The 16,120-nt window shown below is 58.5% G+C and overlaps 5 protein-coding genes across 5 annotated transcripts; 2 read left to right on the plus strand and 3 right to left on the minus strand.

Annotated features, from left to right (window-relative positions):
• Positions 1-217: 217 nt before the first annotated feature.
• On the minus strand, positions 218-2,242 carry B0I36DRAFT_298079 (putative diphthamide synthesis protein-domain-containing protein; the record flags this gene model as incomplete). The annotated part of the gene is made up of 3 exons (XM_046151939.1): positions 218-780; positions 829-1,810; positions 2,009-2,242. The coding sequence occupies 3 exons, from the start codon at positions 2,240-2,242 to the stop codon at positions 359-361; spliced, it is 1,638 nt and encodes a 545-aa protein (XP_046006729.1). The 3' UTR covers positions 218-358.
• Positions 2,243-2,824: 582 nt separating this feature from the next.
• Positions 2,825-4,758, minus strand: B0I36DRAFT_377650 (AMP-binding enzyme; the record flags this gene model as incomplete). The annotated part of the gene is made up of 2 exons (XM_046160578.1): positions 2,825-3,952; positions 4,027-4,758. 2 exons carry the CDS (start codon positions 4,756-4,758, stop codon positions 2,825-2,827), a joined length of 1,860 nt encoding a protein of 619 aa, XP_046006730.1.
• Positions 4,759-6,478: 1,720 nt separating this feature from the next.
• On the plus strand, positions 6,479-8,221 carry B0I36DRAFT_354744 (phosphatidylinositol-glycan biosynthesis class S protein; the record flags this gene model as incomplete). Its single annotated transcript, XM_046157342.1, has 2 exons — positions 6,479-6,796; positions 6,878-8,221. The coding sequence occupies 2 exons, from the start codon at positions 6,479-6,481 to the stop codon at positions 8,219-8,221; spliced, it is 1,662 nt and encodes a 553-aa protein (XP_046006731.1).
• Positions 8,222-9,872: 1,651 nt separating this feature from the next.
• Positions 9,873-11,487, plus strand: B0I36DRAFT_377652 (uncharacterized protein; the record flags this gene model as incomplete). The annotated part of the gene is made up of 4 exons (XM_046160579.1): positions 9,873-10,217; positions 10,291-10,367; positions 10,463-10,975; positions 11,091-11,487. The coding sequence occupies 4 exons, from the start codon at positions 9,873-9,875 to the stop codon at positions 11,485-11,487; spliced, it is 1,332 nt and encodes a 443-aa protein (XP_046006732.1).
• A 162-nt stretch (positions 11,488-11,649) lies between these two features.
• On the minus strand, positions 11,650-13,020 carry B0I36DRAFT_377653 (glycosyl hydrolase; the record flags this gene model as incomplete). The annotated part of the gene is made up of 1 exon (XM_046160580.1): positions 11,650-13,020. The coding sequence occupies one exon, from the start codon at positions 13,018-13,020 to the stop codon at positions 11,650-11,652; it is 1,371 nt and encodes a 456-aa protein (XP_046006733.1).
• Positions 13,021-16,120: the final 3,100 nt, after the last annotated feature.

Here is a 16,120-nt window from a genome sequence, read left to right on the forward strand (position 1 = left end):
TGGTCCACCTTTGACGCTTTTACGCTTTTAGTGCTTGCAGCTGGGGTCATCCCAGCCACCGCCCCGAGCTCCCCTCTTCTCGCCTTGGCCCTATGGAAATTCGGCAGCAGGTTGCTTGGTGGTTTCCACGGCCGAGTTTGGGCGAGTGTTGGCTGTGGACGCAGAAAATGCCATTCCCAATTGTGCTTCCAGTGATCCATTACAGCAGGTCTATCGCGACAGGAAGAGTCGAACACGATCCTAATGCAAGTAGCGACTCACGCATTCATAGTGAAGCGATGCTAGCGCAGGAACATGCCTTGCTGGGATTGTGAGGGTATCTTCGGATGCTAAATAAGTGTCTTCCTATTGAAGCTCGTCACGTCCTCGAGTGGTCCTCGCCAACTGTATATCCTCTCGCGATACCACTCCGCCCTTCTTCAACCACTGTGCTCTCCTCGACAACCCCATCTTCGCCACCGTCAAAGTCGGTGCCCAGCCCTTGCCATGTTCTCTGAGTGCGAAGATACTCGGCGCCGGGACTCGCGATGCCGTTGATGCTTGCAATCTCGCCCGTCGCCCGCTTCGCAAGTGCCGATGAAGATGTCGCCAAGTTTGCATCAGCGTCTGCCGGTGCAGTAGTTGACTTGCTGGCACTGCTCCGAATGGCCAGACCACGCATCGGCCTGCTATTGCTGATGAGCTTGCCTGTCCGCAGATCAAACTCTGGCGGCGCGGACTCCTCGTCTGAAATGTCGCCGGGGTCCAGGTCATCTCGGCCCTGCTCGTCATCTTGCCGCTCTCCCTCTTGACCATCGCCGCTCTCCTGCAAGTCAGTGTCAGCCACACCCTCGATGCCGGCCCACCACTCTCCCGTCCACACCCGCTTGTCGTCGCCCTGCAGGGCGAGGCCCATCTCGAACGGTGTGATGATGGGCTTCCACATCCCGTCCTGCTCGACCAGCCCGCTCTCCCAGCACCCGACGACGACCCACCCGTCAATCTCGGCAAAGTTGGCCAGCTTGGCCGGGTTCAGCTTGCCCACGACAATGGTGTAGCTCTTTTTGCCGGCGGCCGCGATCTGCGCCTTGAGCCGGGATATCGTGTCCATGTAGTTCTTGACCGAAAGCGTGTTGACGAGGATGCCAATCACCGAGGCGGTCGCCAGGCGGATCACCAGCGCGTACCGGCGCTGGAGCAGCCGCGGGGTCATGCTGGGATCTGGGATGTCCGAGTTGATGGGTGAGTATGGCGACGACGGCGTGGGGTATATCCTCAACGAGGACAGGCGGCTCGACAACGTCATGAGAAGCGCCGTGGGCGGCGCGGAAATGTGGAACAGGTGGTGGTCGCGGAGCTCATCTTGCGTCGTCGCCGTTGTCGACTCGGGGGCAGCACTTTTGTCTTCGGAAGCATCAGCAGGAGCGCTGTCGAGTATCCGGCGGTTTGGCACCGTGGCGGCTGGGTCGTGGACAATCTCCGTCGCCGAGATGTGCTTGTAGCCCCTCTCCCGCAACCGTTCGCACACAGGCAGCACATGCTCCTGGAACATGACGTCTGCCATGACCACAATCTTGCTCGCCTCCTTGTCCTTAAACTCGCTTTCGAACGCCAGCACTACATCCTCGTAGTCGAGCGCCTGCCTCGTGAACACGTGCAACACGGGTATCCTCGAGGTGGGACTCAGGCACGCGCGCCCGTAGTGCACGACGGCGTCGGCGTCGGCGTGCTCGGCGGCAATCTCGTCGACACAGCAGGCGCTGTACGACGTGTCGGCCAGGATGTACAGCCTCTGCTCTCCGTCCTTGTATGTGTCCGCCGCCGCCGCCGCCTTCTTCTGCGCGGCGTTCCTGTTGACTTCTGTCTCGAGGGGGTGGGCCGTCGCCTTTTGAATCGCTTCGTCTCCCACATTTCGCGGTTCCCCCTCGGATACTGCCGGTGCTTGTTGTGCCGCTTTGGTGGTCTCCGGCTGCGGCTCCCCCTCCTCCTCCCTCGCCAGCCTTGCCAGCTCTGCACCGAGGGTCTTGACAACCCACGGCCCGTCGGGGAGCATCGCGTCAGGGAACTGCAGCGCGATCCGCCGCCATCTCTGCTGCCGGATGTGCCTCGCGGTGCGGGCAATCTCGTAGACGTGGAGCTTTTCCTCGTCGGACGTGGCGGCGCGGTTCTGCGCGGCCTCGATGATCGACGTCGGTGTCGGGTCTTCGACAAATGTGTGCTCGGCGGGCGTCGAAAGGACCGGGGCAGACGTGAGCTCGGCCATATTTCGTTTTCTGGGTTTTTTCCCGCGACTCGTGGGCTTCAGTCCCCCCTCTTTCGCTTGTCCGGGCTGTCTTTCGCAGGCTTATGTCGTGGGAGTTTTGTGTACAACGGGCAAGCTGGATCGTGCGGGACACTGCTTTGCGAGGGTCGCAATCGCCTGGATGGTCAAAGAGAAAAAAAAAACGAATCTGTAGAACCCCCAGGTTTTATTCAGCAGGGAGGATTGTAGAGACTTTGCGGGTGCTGATCTATGCAGGCCACAAAGCTCGAGCCGGGATCAACATGGAAATTTTAAGCCCACCTCGATCGGGCGTTTCCAAAGTTTCTTTGCACATGTCAGTGGGGGCGGGGCGCTGATGTCAGGGTCTTCTCGCGGCGGCGGGCAGCAGCGGGCAGCTTTAATTGTGGGGGCACCACTTTTGGTGTAAGTCGAGCTCGGTTCGTTCTTCCAGATGCTGGCGATGCAAATAAAGGACAATGATTGATTCAAAACGCTCGTTTATGACATTTGAAAGCAAGGCCTGCGCCGATACTTGTACAGGACATCTGAAGCAGGATTGTGCTGGTAGAACGCAACAGCTGTCTACAGCTTCACCTGCCCCCCCGTGAGGCCGTCCCAGTCCCGCTTGCCAAACTTGACATAGGTGTCGCCCTTGAGCCAGTACACCTCATCCTTGCCCACCTTGGCCGGGTCGACGCCCTGCATCCGCAAATCATGCTTCTGCTGCTTGTTCGTGCCCGTGATCATGCCGCCGAGCTTGCTGACGCGCAGGAAGAGGGGCACCGCGTACTTGGGCAGGTTCTCGCGCGCGTGCGACGCCAGCGACTGCAGCAGCGCCGGGCCGGGCTTCTCTTCGCCGAGCACAATCGACACACAGCCCGCGCGCCCGTCGTGGTTGGGCAGCTCGACGCCGTACACGTTGGCCTCCTGGACCGCCGGGTGCAGGCCCATCGCCTCGCTGACTTCCGTGGTCGCCACATTCTCGCTCTTCCACCGGAACGTGTCGCCGATGCGGTCCTGGAAGTACATGAGCCCGCTCGACGTCCAGCTCACGAGGTCTCCCGTGCGGAAGTACGCGTCGCCCTTCTTCAGCACGTCCCGCACAATCTTGCTGTTCGTGGCCTCGGGGTTGTTGTAGTACCCCTGGAAGTCCTTCTCGAGGTCCTCGGGGAGCACGGACATGAGCTCGCCGACTTTACCCCAGCCTACCTGCCGGCAGAGCCCCGTCTTGGGGTCGCGCAGCGGCATGTTGGCCTCGTCGTCCATCTCGATGATGGCTATGCGCTTCCACATCATCAGTCCAAACAACAGTCCGTTGCGGCTGATGGCGCCTTTCGAGTACGCGTTGTTTGCCACGTTCCAGGTGGCAATGAATCCCTCCGTGGCGCCGTAGAACTCGGCGATGCTCTCGATGCCGAACCGGTCCTGGAACTTGGTCCACACGTCCGGGCGCAGGCCGTTGCCTAGTGCGCGCTTGACCTTGTGCTTCTTGTCCATGTTCTCGCCGGTCACCGGGTCGATCTCTGGCGGGGCGGTAAGCAGGTAGCGACACGTCTCGCCGACGTACTGGACAATCGTGGCGTCGGTCTCCCGCGCCTCCTTGAAGAATGTCCTCGCCGAGAACTTGCGACCGATGGACAGGGTACCTTCGGCGGCCATGATATGCGCGAGTCCCATGACGGTGGCAGAGCTGTGGTAAAGGGGCATTGCCTGGTACAGCGACGGTCAGCACAACATCTACTACCCGGTGGGCCTCATCATCGAAGAAGCCCGCTGCAACTCACCGTGTAAAAGACGTCGCTGCTCTTGGTGCCTAAGAACTTTGCCACAAACACGCCTGCCATGAACATCTTGCCCCACCCCACAATCGCAGCCTTGGGCAGGCCAGTCGTGCCAGATGTGTAGATGAGGACCGCAAGGTCTCGACCTTTATCGCCGCTGCGCAGCGAGTGTTCAGGCCTCGTGTCGGGAGCAGCCGCCACCTCATCCAGGAGTTCCTGGTCGAGGACATCTATCCGGAGTCCTGGCAATTTCTCGCGCACGCCGTCGTCGACGTTGTGCACCACGTCCGGGTCCACCAACATGAGGACCGAATTGGCGATGCTGACGCAGTGGACCAGCGCTGGGCCGGCGAGGTTGTAGTTGATGTATGCGGGGCGGGCCCCGATAGACCACAGGCCGAAGGTGAGGAGCACGTAGTGATCCGAGTTCATCATGTTCATGGCGACGATGTCCTTGGGCTTGATGTCGTACCTGGCCTTGAGCCAGTTGCCATACCGTTTCGCCTGCTCGTATGCCTGGGCATATGTCCATGTCCGGCCTTGGAAGACGAGAAACGCGGCATTGGCCGACGAGGGCTTCGTGGCGAGCTCTTCGAGCCGATAGAAGCCGCTGTAGCGGTCACTGCTCTCCCACACCTTGTCTGCTCGGACGGCGGCGAACATGCCGCGGAGGAGCTGTCGGTCGTACCAGAAGCCGGTCTTGGCGTTGAGGTACGCGAGGGCACCTGCCGCCATGGGCAGCGCCAAAGCGGACAAAGGCCCTGCTGTAACGTGGTCAGCGCATCGCGTGGCATGGAATGAATTGGAGGTGGTAGGTTTGTGCCTGTCAGTTGGGGAAGGAGAGAAGAAGATGTGGCTTGTGTTGTCAGAGGCGCGCAGGTTGGCAGTCCAGGGGCGCGCCAACATGGCCCCGTTGCGCCACCCAAGGTTGTTGCACTTAAGGTTGGCTTTGCGAAGGAGTGTGCACAAGGCATATCCGTAACTTACCTGCCATCTCGAATTGATGGGGCCACAGCCTTACGAGTACACAATGACCAGAGACAATACTTGAGAATCCGCGACCAAGAAATCAAATCTCCACAACACAGCAGTCGTGAGGAAGAAGAAGACGGGGACGACGTGGTTCGAAAGAGCTTGCTTGGGCGAGTGTGGGTGCGGCCAATTGTCATATACGGCAGGCCCGGCCGATTGGGCCAGCGCGAGTACCGAGGCTGGAGCCAGAAACGGACTTCCAAGGTTCCAGTGTACTCGCGGAGCCAGGGGATCCTCTGGCCAGTTACAGCCTGAGGCAAACAGGGCCCGCCGTCATGGGCGTGCAATCCCACCACGGATAGCCGATGGTGGTGTCGTCCAGGCTAATTACAGTGCATGGGCAGATGTCTCGTTCCCAGACTCCTGTCCATGTATGTGTGCAAGCCCGAGGTGGCGGGCTTCTGCCACGAGCCTACGACGTACTCAGCAGCAGCCGCAGGCAATGGTGACGATGGGCCAAGCGCTCGGGCTTTATTACGCTGTGGATCTGCAATAACTGGCAGGGCCGGCCAAGGGTGTATGCATAAGCCAACGGTGCTGTGCTCGACAAAGGAGCCAGGGCTGCCAGAGAACTTTGGAACCCGACGGGCGGGTCGGCTAGAAGGATTGATGTTGGCGATCACCATTACTATGCCCAGCGCCACTCGGAGGCTACAGGCATCGCTATGGAGTAAGCCTCGGCACCAGCCGAGTCCTGCAAGGTATCGTCTGCAAGACGCCGCGACGTGGGGGATCCATTCGATCGTGGAGGACCGCGTCCAATTGCTCCAGGGAGCGCAGCAGCATTCTCTAAGCCTCTGAGCGGGCGGCCGACCAGATCTCAGCTCTTCAAACCGAGGCACAGCGTGGAGATGGTACACAGACAATACAGAACGTGGTGGCAGGCCGCGGCGGGAATGGAATTGACGGGCACAGGCAAGGGGATGGCCGCTGGGCCAGAAGTTTCCACTCAGCCTCTCGCAATCTTTGCTTCTTAAGGACGGAGGCACGGCGTAGCCAAAACCTGCAGGGTAACCCACCCTGCTTTGTCCGCTTTAGCCAGCCGAATTCGCGTGCTGCTGTCGCACCGCTATCCTAAATCAAATATGTCTCGACGGACAACTCTTCACGGCACAGAATTCTAGAAGGACTTGGGGAAGCTTTTGTTCGCGCTTATGTCATTCAGCCACAGCTGGAGTGCTAGCTGCATGCGAGGCTGCTCCACTTCTTGCCTTGTAGGACCCTGTGCTTATCGCCCTTATCCGGCCCTGCCACCTTGCGGCTCCAGCTCGAGCTGCCAACGCGCGCTGTGATGCGCTGCGCCTAAGGCACCACGCTGGCACGAAGCCAGACAGTGAACCCAGACGACCCTCGACAACATCCGGCGCCGCCGCCAGGACTCCCAATGACTCACTGACAAACAAGAGCCCGCCGTGAATCAGCCATGTCAACGCCAACCACGGCCGACCCGGACGGCTCTTTGGGCCAATCAACTGCAATTGAGCATCTGTCAGACAGAGCCATTCCTGCTAGTCAGACAGCAGAGGAATCAACGCGGAGCACGGCTGTGACAACGCCCCCGGCAACTGCCCAAAAGGCACCTCCGCCAGAGAAGCCGGCCGATATCCTGCGCCGTACTTCCGTCATCCTCTCCTTCTGGGCCATAGTGCTCTGCTTGGGTCTCCCAATATGGTGGCATACAACAACCATTCACAAAGCCACGCTGCCCCTGGCACAGATGTCAGATTGGGCCAATGGTTTGGTACGAAGCCTCCTCCGTGGTGTCCAGATGCGGAGTGCAAGATGTTTCTCGGGACATTTTATGCTGACTGTTGCTTTGCAGGCGTGCCCACCTCAGTACCCAATCTACGTTCAACTGGCAGCGCCGAATTTCGCCCCTGAGGACTATGCCAACCTCCTGCGCGATACTCAAGCCTCGCTCGACACCCTCAACGACGGCCCAGCCGGCGTGAAACTACGCCTCCAAGGCCCGGACGACTCATCTTCAACTTCCGCGATCGAGTCCAAAGTCGCCTACCAGGTCGATCTCGAGCTGGGAAACGAACTACACGCCTTCCCCCACAAAGACAAACCTCGTCTCTCCATACAGTTCCCGCAAAGCGCAGCCCGATCACTGCCTTCTTACATTGCCGGCCAGCTTCAGAATGTCTTCCGCGAAGAGCGAGATCTAGTCAGGTACTATCTTGCCCACTCGTCCATCCCTGCCGAGCGACTAGGCGATGCTGCAAAGGGGGCAGTCATGACGGACAGCCACCTTGCCAAACGCATGACGCGAACACTCCGATATGATCCGACCTTTCACCTGACCATCTCCCTCTTCACCAGCGGCTCCAAGCCCAGCGCATGGGACATTGACGCAGCCGTAGCGGAGCACATGCAGCCAGTCTTGGACATGCTTCGGCCGATACACAACTTTACCATCGATACCCAGATCCAGCTCTTTGCGAGCCCCAGTGTTGACGCGCAAGTCCTGACCAAGGAGCATCTCTCACAGTTCGTCAACGCAGCCGAATGGCCCCTGTCGCCGTCCATTGGAGGAGCACATACAATCAACTTTGTGATCTTTGCCGGCGACCAGATCATCAGTACCGACGGCTCAGCCGGAGAATCATGGAGGTCATGGCTCGTCCCGCAGTGGGGAAGCGTCTACCTGCTCGCACCTTCTTCTGAAGATTATGTTACCGCCGACGAACTCAAACTACCCCTCCAGAAGTTCACCTCGCATTTATTGTCCCTGCTGGGCGTGCCGCAGAGCTCCAGCCCCGCGCTACGCTTATCCACGCTGACCCGCGTGCGGGCTATTGATCTAATGCTCAGGGCGTCGTCCTCGCTCGGATCGCTGGCGCGCTTGACGCATGCACTCCCGAGCATTTCGATCCCTGAGTCGGTGGCCGACAGTGTGGCCAGGTCGATTCAGCATCTCGAGAACGCCTGCGCGAATCTCGGTACCGAATCCAGCCTACAACATGCTCAGATCGCGGAGGCGGAGGCTGAGCGTGCATTCTTTGAGAAGAGCATGGTTGGCCAGCTCTACTTTCCGGACGAGCACAAGATTGCCGTCTACCTGCCCCTGCTGGGGCCCATCGGAGTTCCTCTCGTGATGGGGCTGTTGAACGAGTTCAAGGCTTGGAAGAAGAGACGAAGCGAGAAGTTGAAGGCAACATGAAACGCAGTGCCCTATGGTGAACAGTGAGCGAGCATCACTAGGAGCGATCAAGACGAATGATGAAAACAATATACGAATGAGACTTCACGAATGTTCCTCAAGCCCACTTGTGCACGCTTCTTCCACGGACCCTCGTCGATGGAGAATATCTCGAAGGAATAACACCTCCACGAAACACCGTTGATGAGCTTACAAGAGACAGTTTTTTTCCGCTTCGAGTTGCTGCCACGGCGTGCTGCTTTTGAGACCCCTGCCAATCTCTTGCTGCCCCACGGACTACTTAGCCAAGACTTCGTCCCGAGGTGTACTGGAGATGCAGCCCCGCACGAGATCCCCTTACTTTTTCCCACTGGCGTTTGTGCCACCACACCGGTCGAGTCAGCGCTCTTCGACTCGATCCTGCGTCTCTGTTACCTCTCGCCGTGACAGCATTGCCGAGTGTGCCAATCCGTGTTTCGACCTTTGAAAGACGCGCAGGACGAGACTTGTGTCAATTACTCGCAAGTTAAGAACCGCCTCAAACTGCAGGCCCCCTAGGATGGCCTAATTTGTACAGGGTAAGGTCATACTGCTCCCGTACCCGGGTAAGGTGTACAAGGACACGACTTGGCGAAGCACGCCAGGCGTCCGACTGTCTCAGGCCGGAGCAATGCTGCATGGCCGTCCATTCACCAGTGTCACACACAGCATCTGCCGAGCGACTCGAGTCCACTGCATCTCAGAATCCCAAAGTAGTAGCTGGCGAAGTGGGTTCCTGTTCTGGAAGCTAGCTTGACGTACGTGCTGGCCGTCAAGAGAGCCCGCCACTAGCTCCGGCTCCAGCGGAGCTGCCAGTGCATCCCAATCAGAGGAGCCTGTCCTGCGGAGAGGGTTTAGGGGCTTGTTCCCGGTCTTGCTGTGCGCAGTTCAAGTGATCTGATGGTCCCGGACCCCGTACCTGTGCAGTTCACCTCGGCTGCCCCCATTCGCTGCATTAGGTAAAAGTACGTATGCAGCAGTAGTGCTACCCCAACTCAATATCGTGGTCGACTCGAAGCTTTCGACTCGAGCTCCGCGGCGAGGGCCAGCAGGCTACCCCTGGACCAGCGTGGACAGAGTGGCCCACCACCCCTCCTTCCTCCCCAGTAGCCCGCGACGATCCAACATCTGATCATATTTCTCTGAGCTCCAAGACAGATTTGTTATACCCAGTTAAAGCATGTGCTAAACAGCCAGGGTCTTTTGCCTGGTCCGTCTTGCATCCCGACGGCTCCGTCTCCAATACATATCTGCCACGCAGTACCCCTCCTCCGCGGTATCTGTCCATTCTCCATCTCGTTCGGCCGCCTCGCCGCCGTTACTCTGTGGATCTTCTCAACCAATACATACGATTCCGATTGCCCCTGCGCAAGATATTGTCCCATTGTTGCGCGCCTCCCGTAACGTCACCCAGGCACTGCAGACATCACGGACAGGCGACAAGACAAGCAGACCGGCTGCCGTGTCTCAGTCATTTCCAGGATATCGCTTGCAAAGCGCGGAACAGGGCGCGCTTCGGCTGGTCCCGCAGGCCAATTGCACTTTTAGAGCCTTGTCCTAACCGCATCACGTCCACTTGCTGCCTGCCCGTCCGCCAACACCACATTGTGTCTTTTCATCCCGGCCATCCAGGATGAACATCACCAGCCAGACCATTGGCGACGCAGCCACCGCTACGGCCCGGCCACTGGTCGACCTAGTCGGCAAGCTCGCCGCGACACTACCGGCGCCCCTCCAGGAGCTACTCGCCAGCACGTCATGGAAGCAGGTCGTTGTCCCTTCAGTGCTCGCGTACATGGGCCTCGTGCGGGCGCTGCGATACCGCAGGGAGCACGCCCTGCGGCGCGAGCTGGGCTACTTTGACCGTGCGTCGCTGAGCGCCATGACGGCCGACGAGGCGCAGAAAATAATCTTCACCATGGGGTTCTGGGAGTTCCCGTTCCTCCACTACACGAGTCTGCAGTTTGGTCTTTTCAAGGTGCGTTGGAGGGCTGGGATGGCGTGGAGACGCTTGCATTGGGAGATTCGAAGATCGCTAACGCAAATCATAGACGTATGGCATTGAGACCATTGCGAAGCTTTTGCTCGGCACGCGAAACCTTACAGATCCGATCAAGAGCCGGAAGAGGTATGTCTTGACGGTCCCCTGCTAGATGATCTTGGTCACCTCCGCGGCAGACTCGGAGAACTGACAAGCCCCGTGCTCTCCCCCATCATTTACAGATATGAGGACACGGCCCTGCTCATCAGCGAGTTCCTCACGAACCCTCCCTCGTCGGAGCGGGCCATGTCGGGCATCGCGCGCATGAACTTCCTGCACTCGCGGTACGTCAAGGACGGGCAGATCTCCAACACGGACCTGCTGTACACGCTGTCCGTGTTCGTGCTCGAGCCGCCCCGGTTCGCGCGCCTCTACGACTGGCGCGCCATGAACGAGATGGAGGTCTGCGCGTACGGCGTCCTGTGGAAGGCCATCGGCGACGACATGGGCATCGAGTACAAGGGCCACCTGCCGCGCGCCGAGCAAGGGTGGAAGGACGGGCTCGAGTTCGTCGAGGACATCGAGGCCTGGGCCCACGCCTACGAGATCGACAAGATGAAGCCCAGCAAGGTGGCCGCCGCCCCCGCGCGGGCGCTGATCCCCATGCTGCTGTACTGGCTCCCCTGGTTCATGCACCCCTTCGCCACCGAGTGTGTGTGTGTCCTCATGAACACCCGCGTGCGTGAGGCGTTCCTGTAAGTCTAACTCTTTTGCCCACTCGTGTTATTGCTGGGCGCGCGCGCGCGCCAACTGTCCGAGAGAGAGAGTCTGGTCACTGACATGTGTGCTCTGCCATCCATCGACTCACAGCCTTCCCGAGCCCGGCATCACGGCCGGCATGGTTGTCTACACCTCGCTGTGGCTGCGACGCTTCTTCCTGCGCTACTTTTCCCTGCCGCGCACGTCCGCATTCCTGCGCCTCGAGGACCCGGATCCCAAGACCGGCCGCATGTTCCTCACGGACGCCCACGGCAACTACCCGTTCTACATCAAGCCCACGTTCTGGAACCGCTGGGGCCCCAAGGCCCTGCTCGTCAAGGCGTATGGCGGCTTTGTCCCCGGCGACGACCCCAAGCAGTACTTCTCGCAAGGCTACAAGTTTGAGGAGATCGGCCCTCTCGGCCAGATTGGCAAGGGCGTCGAGGAGATGAATGCGGATGTCAAGAGGATGGCTGCTACGGGAAGATCGGGCTGCCCATTCATTTGAGGGAGCTTGTCTGGGTGAAGTGATGCAAGGCAATTTGGTCACGCGCCCCCCCTTCCCCCTCTTGGTTTGCCTTGTTGGTCATGTCGGAGAGAGAGAGAGCGCGAGAGAGACTCTGTAGAGTCGATCAATTCATCACCACTATTGACATCACCATTGTCCTATCTACTGCGCAAATTGCCACCAGTTGATGTTGAACAAGAACCCAGTGCCGGACCCCATAAACACGAGGAACAAGTCCTGCACGCCGCTGACGGTCGTGCTCAGCCGGCACGTCACCGTCTGCCAGGTCTGCCAGCCCCCCGTCGCGGGGACGGTGCAAGTCCCCACGAGGCTGCCCGACTTGCTGCCGGTCCGCAGCTCGATCCTGCCGCCGCTCGTGGCCGAGGAGACGCGCGCCGTGAACGAGCTGGCGCCGCCCTTGAAGTCGACGCCCTTGACCTTGATGTAGTCCCCGTTGTTGATGTTGGCGACGTTGATTCCTCCCTCGCTGCACGCCTCGACCTCGACGCCCTCGGTCCACGCGATCGTCTCGGCCTCCTGCCTCACAAACGGGTCCAGGCTCTTGATCTGCGCGGGCCCGCCCGTGCTCATCCGCAGCTGCGGGATCGTGCCGTCAGAGTTGTACCGGAACCCTTCGACGGACACGCTGCGCTGGTACCCGCCTCCCCCCGGCAGCGCGCCGTTGTGGTAGAAAAAGTACGAGTTCCCCCCGTAGTCGATGATGCCCGGGTGGTTCGTGAAGCTCTTGCCCTCGGTGGCCATGACGACTCCGCGGTACGTCCAGGGCCCTGTGACGCTGGGAGCCGTGGAGTACCGGATGTCCTCGGAGCAGCAGTTGGCCGCGTAGACCATGTAGTACAGGCCGTTGCGCTTGTACAGCCAGGGCCCTTCCTCGTACGCGGCGGGCCGCTGGGTCGTCGGACTGGGCCGCGGGCCGAAGCTGCCCGTGTTCAGCGTGACGTAGTTGACGCCGCCGCTGTACGACTTCATGTCGGCGTTGAGCCGCACGTACGCGAGCCGCGGGTTGCCCCAGAACAGGTACGCCTGCCCGTCGTCGTCGACGAACACGGTCGGGTCGATCTCGGCGTTCTCGACGAGGGGTCCCCCGATGGCGTCCTTCCAGGGCCCCTCGATCGAGTCGGCGACGCCCACGCCGATGGCCATCTGTCCCCCGCGGCGCCGGATGGGCACGTAGATGTAGAATTTCCCGTTGCGCGCGATGGCCTGGGGCGCCCAGGCGTTCGCGTCGGCCCACGAGAAGGTTGCAAGGCTCAAGGGCGAGCCGTGGTGTCGCCAGTTGGCCATGTCGTCGGTCGAGTAGAGGCGCCACTTCTTCATGTTGTATGTCGTCGAGCCGTCCTCGTCCTGGCCCGTAAAGACGTACAGGCGGTTGTTGTAGACCATGGGTGCCGGGTCCGTGGTAAAGTCGGTCTGGACGATGGGGTTGTCGGCGCGGGAGAGCCCGGCCTGGCCAAGCAGCGTGCCGAGGCAGGCCAGCGCCTGTAGGGCCGTCCAGGTCTTGACTCTGGTCATGATGATGACGATGTTTTGCGCCTCGCAGCGGGAGAATGGGGGAGAGCGGAAGCTTGGTGCAGCTTGACAGAGAGCAGGCTTTCGTCCACGATAATAGCGTACACTATAGGAGGGCGGGCTTGCTGAATTTATACACGGGGAAGTGGTGAAATACAAAAGGAGCTTGCAGATGTTCCGTCTGAAGCAGGAGACGTCAGCCCAGTCTCACTTTTTTGGACAGGCGAGCACCCCAGGGCACCAAACTCGAACATGCAGGTCGCGTCGTCCACCCAATCGGACTTCACCGCAGGACGGCACATACATCTTGGCGGAACCACGCCCGCCGAAATCCAAGATGGCCGCTCTCTCCACAGTGTCACCGCTCCTTGTGACTTGGTGCCTCTTCCGTGCCCCGTTTCGCTTCGATGCAACAGGACGATCATGCCGTTTTCATGTACACTTAGGTATGTGCAGGAACGCCACGACAAGCGGCCCAATCGGCAATTACCTGTTGATCCCAACTTAATTAAGGCCCTTGCTCTTCCCCGCACTTTGGGGCGCAGTTTAATTTAGGCAGTGTGACCTAGTCCCGTCCAGAACACGAGGAAGGAACATCCCGGAGGTTGTTCATTGGCACGCATAGAGTGACTAATTGGGCTGGTTTTCCAAGCAAGGTGCCCTGGCAAGCGGTAATGGAAGATGATGTAGCACCCCATGCCTCGCATAGATCAACGTGGCACTGAGGATACAGATATGGCCCACGAATCACAATTTTCCTGCAGAAAACGCGGAGCGGTGCCGGCAGGATCTGGGGAAGGTCTTCAACTTGGCGGAGAGAATTCAAGGCTCTCAATGCTGCTTTTGAAACTGGTTCATGGACAGAGGTCAAGACGTCCTTGGCAAACTTGTTGCAAGCGCCCTCAAGGGTGTGTAGCAAGTCAAAGGGAACATTGTGTTCGGATCTTCACCATCGTTAGCATTGTAAGAGATGCCCAGTGCTGCAAATCGCCATTGACCTGCACATCTGGAGTATAAAAATCTCATCCGCGCTTTGATAGCTGATCGAACCTATCCCCTATAACGAGCAAAGAGTCGCCCACTCCTTATACCCGCGCTCTATTTCCCGCGGGAAGTTGGATCACGCGGTTCTTCAGCATAGAAGGAGGTCAGCTTGCGCAGCTGCTCATGCTGATAATGGTGTGTGCATGCATCGTGGACGAAGTCTCAGTCTTCCCAGTACCTGTGTTATACACGTCTTGCTTTTCTTTTCTTTTCAAGGTGTGGACATAAACGCCGGACCAAGACACCATTCATGAGACTCGATGCGCAGGTACTACTACATATTGCCGGCCATCGAATCCTGTTGGCCCCGCTTGTGCCCAGGAGAGGGTGGCGATATCTGTCTTCCCTCATATAAGCTTTGTCACTCCCTCAACCGCTGGTGGATTGCGGTCTGTCCTCGCGGCGGGTACCTGTGGGAGCTTTATGGACGCCATGGTTCGTATAGGTTTCGTTAACAAACACATTGGCCAACACGGCACGGACGTGTGATTGGTGAAGACTTTCAGTCCTCTTGTAGACGTGACTGTACTTGGCCGACGTACTATCATGTGTGCCAGTGACGAGAACTGCACGTGATGGTAAGCAAAATGTTCTCTATAACGTCGCTGGGAATGAAGAGCAAGCCCACCTGCTAATGCAACTGTTCAACCTGTGCCGGCAACACGAGACTGGCTAACCATGTTCGCCACCGTTGCAAATATCTCTTCGGTCGGTCTTTAATACCAGATGGAGATTAGGAGTGGGCTATGCAACTAGCGACCTCAATATATATGCCCTGACCTGCTGGGGCATCCTCCCGACTACTCGTTCCTCCGTCCAATAACCGGCACGTCCGCATTCGTGTCAGAGCGAGCCTATCATCCGCATTCAAATTTATCATGACTCTTATCTCTGCTCGTGTATTTCTCATCTGCAAGATTGTCGATGTTGTCGCCTGACGGGGAAGCTCGAGAAAGGTGGCGCAGTTTCGACAGACCAGGGTCCGGCCCCATGAGCAAATCCCATTGTCAGCGGATATCCGGAAGGACAGGCTGCTTCATCAGAGAGAGAGAAAACTGGTGATCAGATGTATGGCTGACCTCGGATCTTCTTAATGCGAGGAAGGCCCTCAACTACTGAGTGTTGCCATGGTCAGCTGTGATATCTACAAACTTTACAATTCTGCAAGCCAAAGCAACATGACCTGGACGGTATCCCATGTTTAAAAAATGTAAGTACTTTCAATTTTCACTCTGTAAGCCCTTTCAAAAAGGGCCTTGTTCCCATCGACAAGATCGTACTCCAAGCAAATCACTGCTGCTGACTTGGTGTTCACCGCCCGCCCGGTCCTGGGTCGTCGTGACTAAAACGGCTGGTCCACAATCCACCTTGGAGGCCTCCTCTGCGATGCTCCACCTAACGGGTCACCATGCACATCGTGGACTTGTCAGCAGCTCAGGGTGCAGTCCATTGTGCACCGCTCGCTCCACGACTGGCTTAACTGCCCTGCTTTGGGAATTTTCCTTGATATGATGACTCCTTTGCTTTAGGATTTTCTCCCTGATATGGCTGCTCGTGTTCCCGCCCAATCATGCTCAGCCTAGCCAGCGAGGGTTGGGGAAAGTACCCGTATACGCCATCCTCCACGACCACGAATCTCTTTAGGAGCTTCTGGTCATCACTTTCATCGCAACGCTTTGGATGATTCACCTGATCTAAGCCGTTTTAAAGAATCATGGCCGGTTTCTGCCAAAAGGGAAGACGGGAATATGATTCTTTGGAGCTTTTGGACTGCCAGAGCTAGAGAACCCGACGGCTGAGACGAATTGCTCCTGTGTGGACAAACGTGATGCTAGGGAATCTCGTGATCCAGGTTTCGTGATGGTAGGTGAGGAGTTGAGATAGTGATCAGATCCTTGCCCAGCTGAAGCACTGCCCCAAAGATTGAAACATGGGGCTCGAATCGTAATGTAGGCCAATGCCCACGATGGACCCTGGCTTCAAAGTGCAGAAACGCGGCAGCAGCATGCCATTTCGACACTTTGCCAGCCACATCCGGGAAATTGGCATTTCCCGACAC

This window comes from Microdochium trichocladiopsis (assembly GCF_020744255.1).
Source record: "Microdochium trichocladiopsis strain MPI-CAGE-CH-0230 chromosome Unknown B0I36scaffold_11, whole genome shotgun sequence".
NCBI lineage: Eukaryota > Fungi > Ascomycota > Sordariomycetes > Xylariales > Microdochiaceae > Microdochium > Microdochium trichocladiopsis.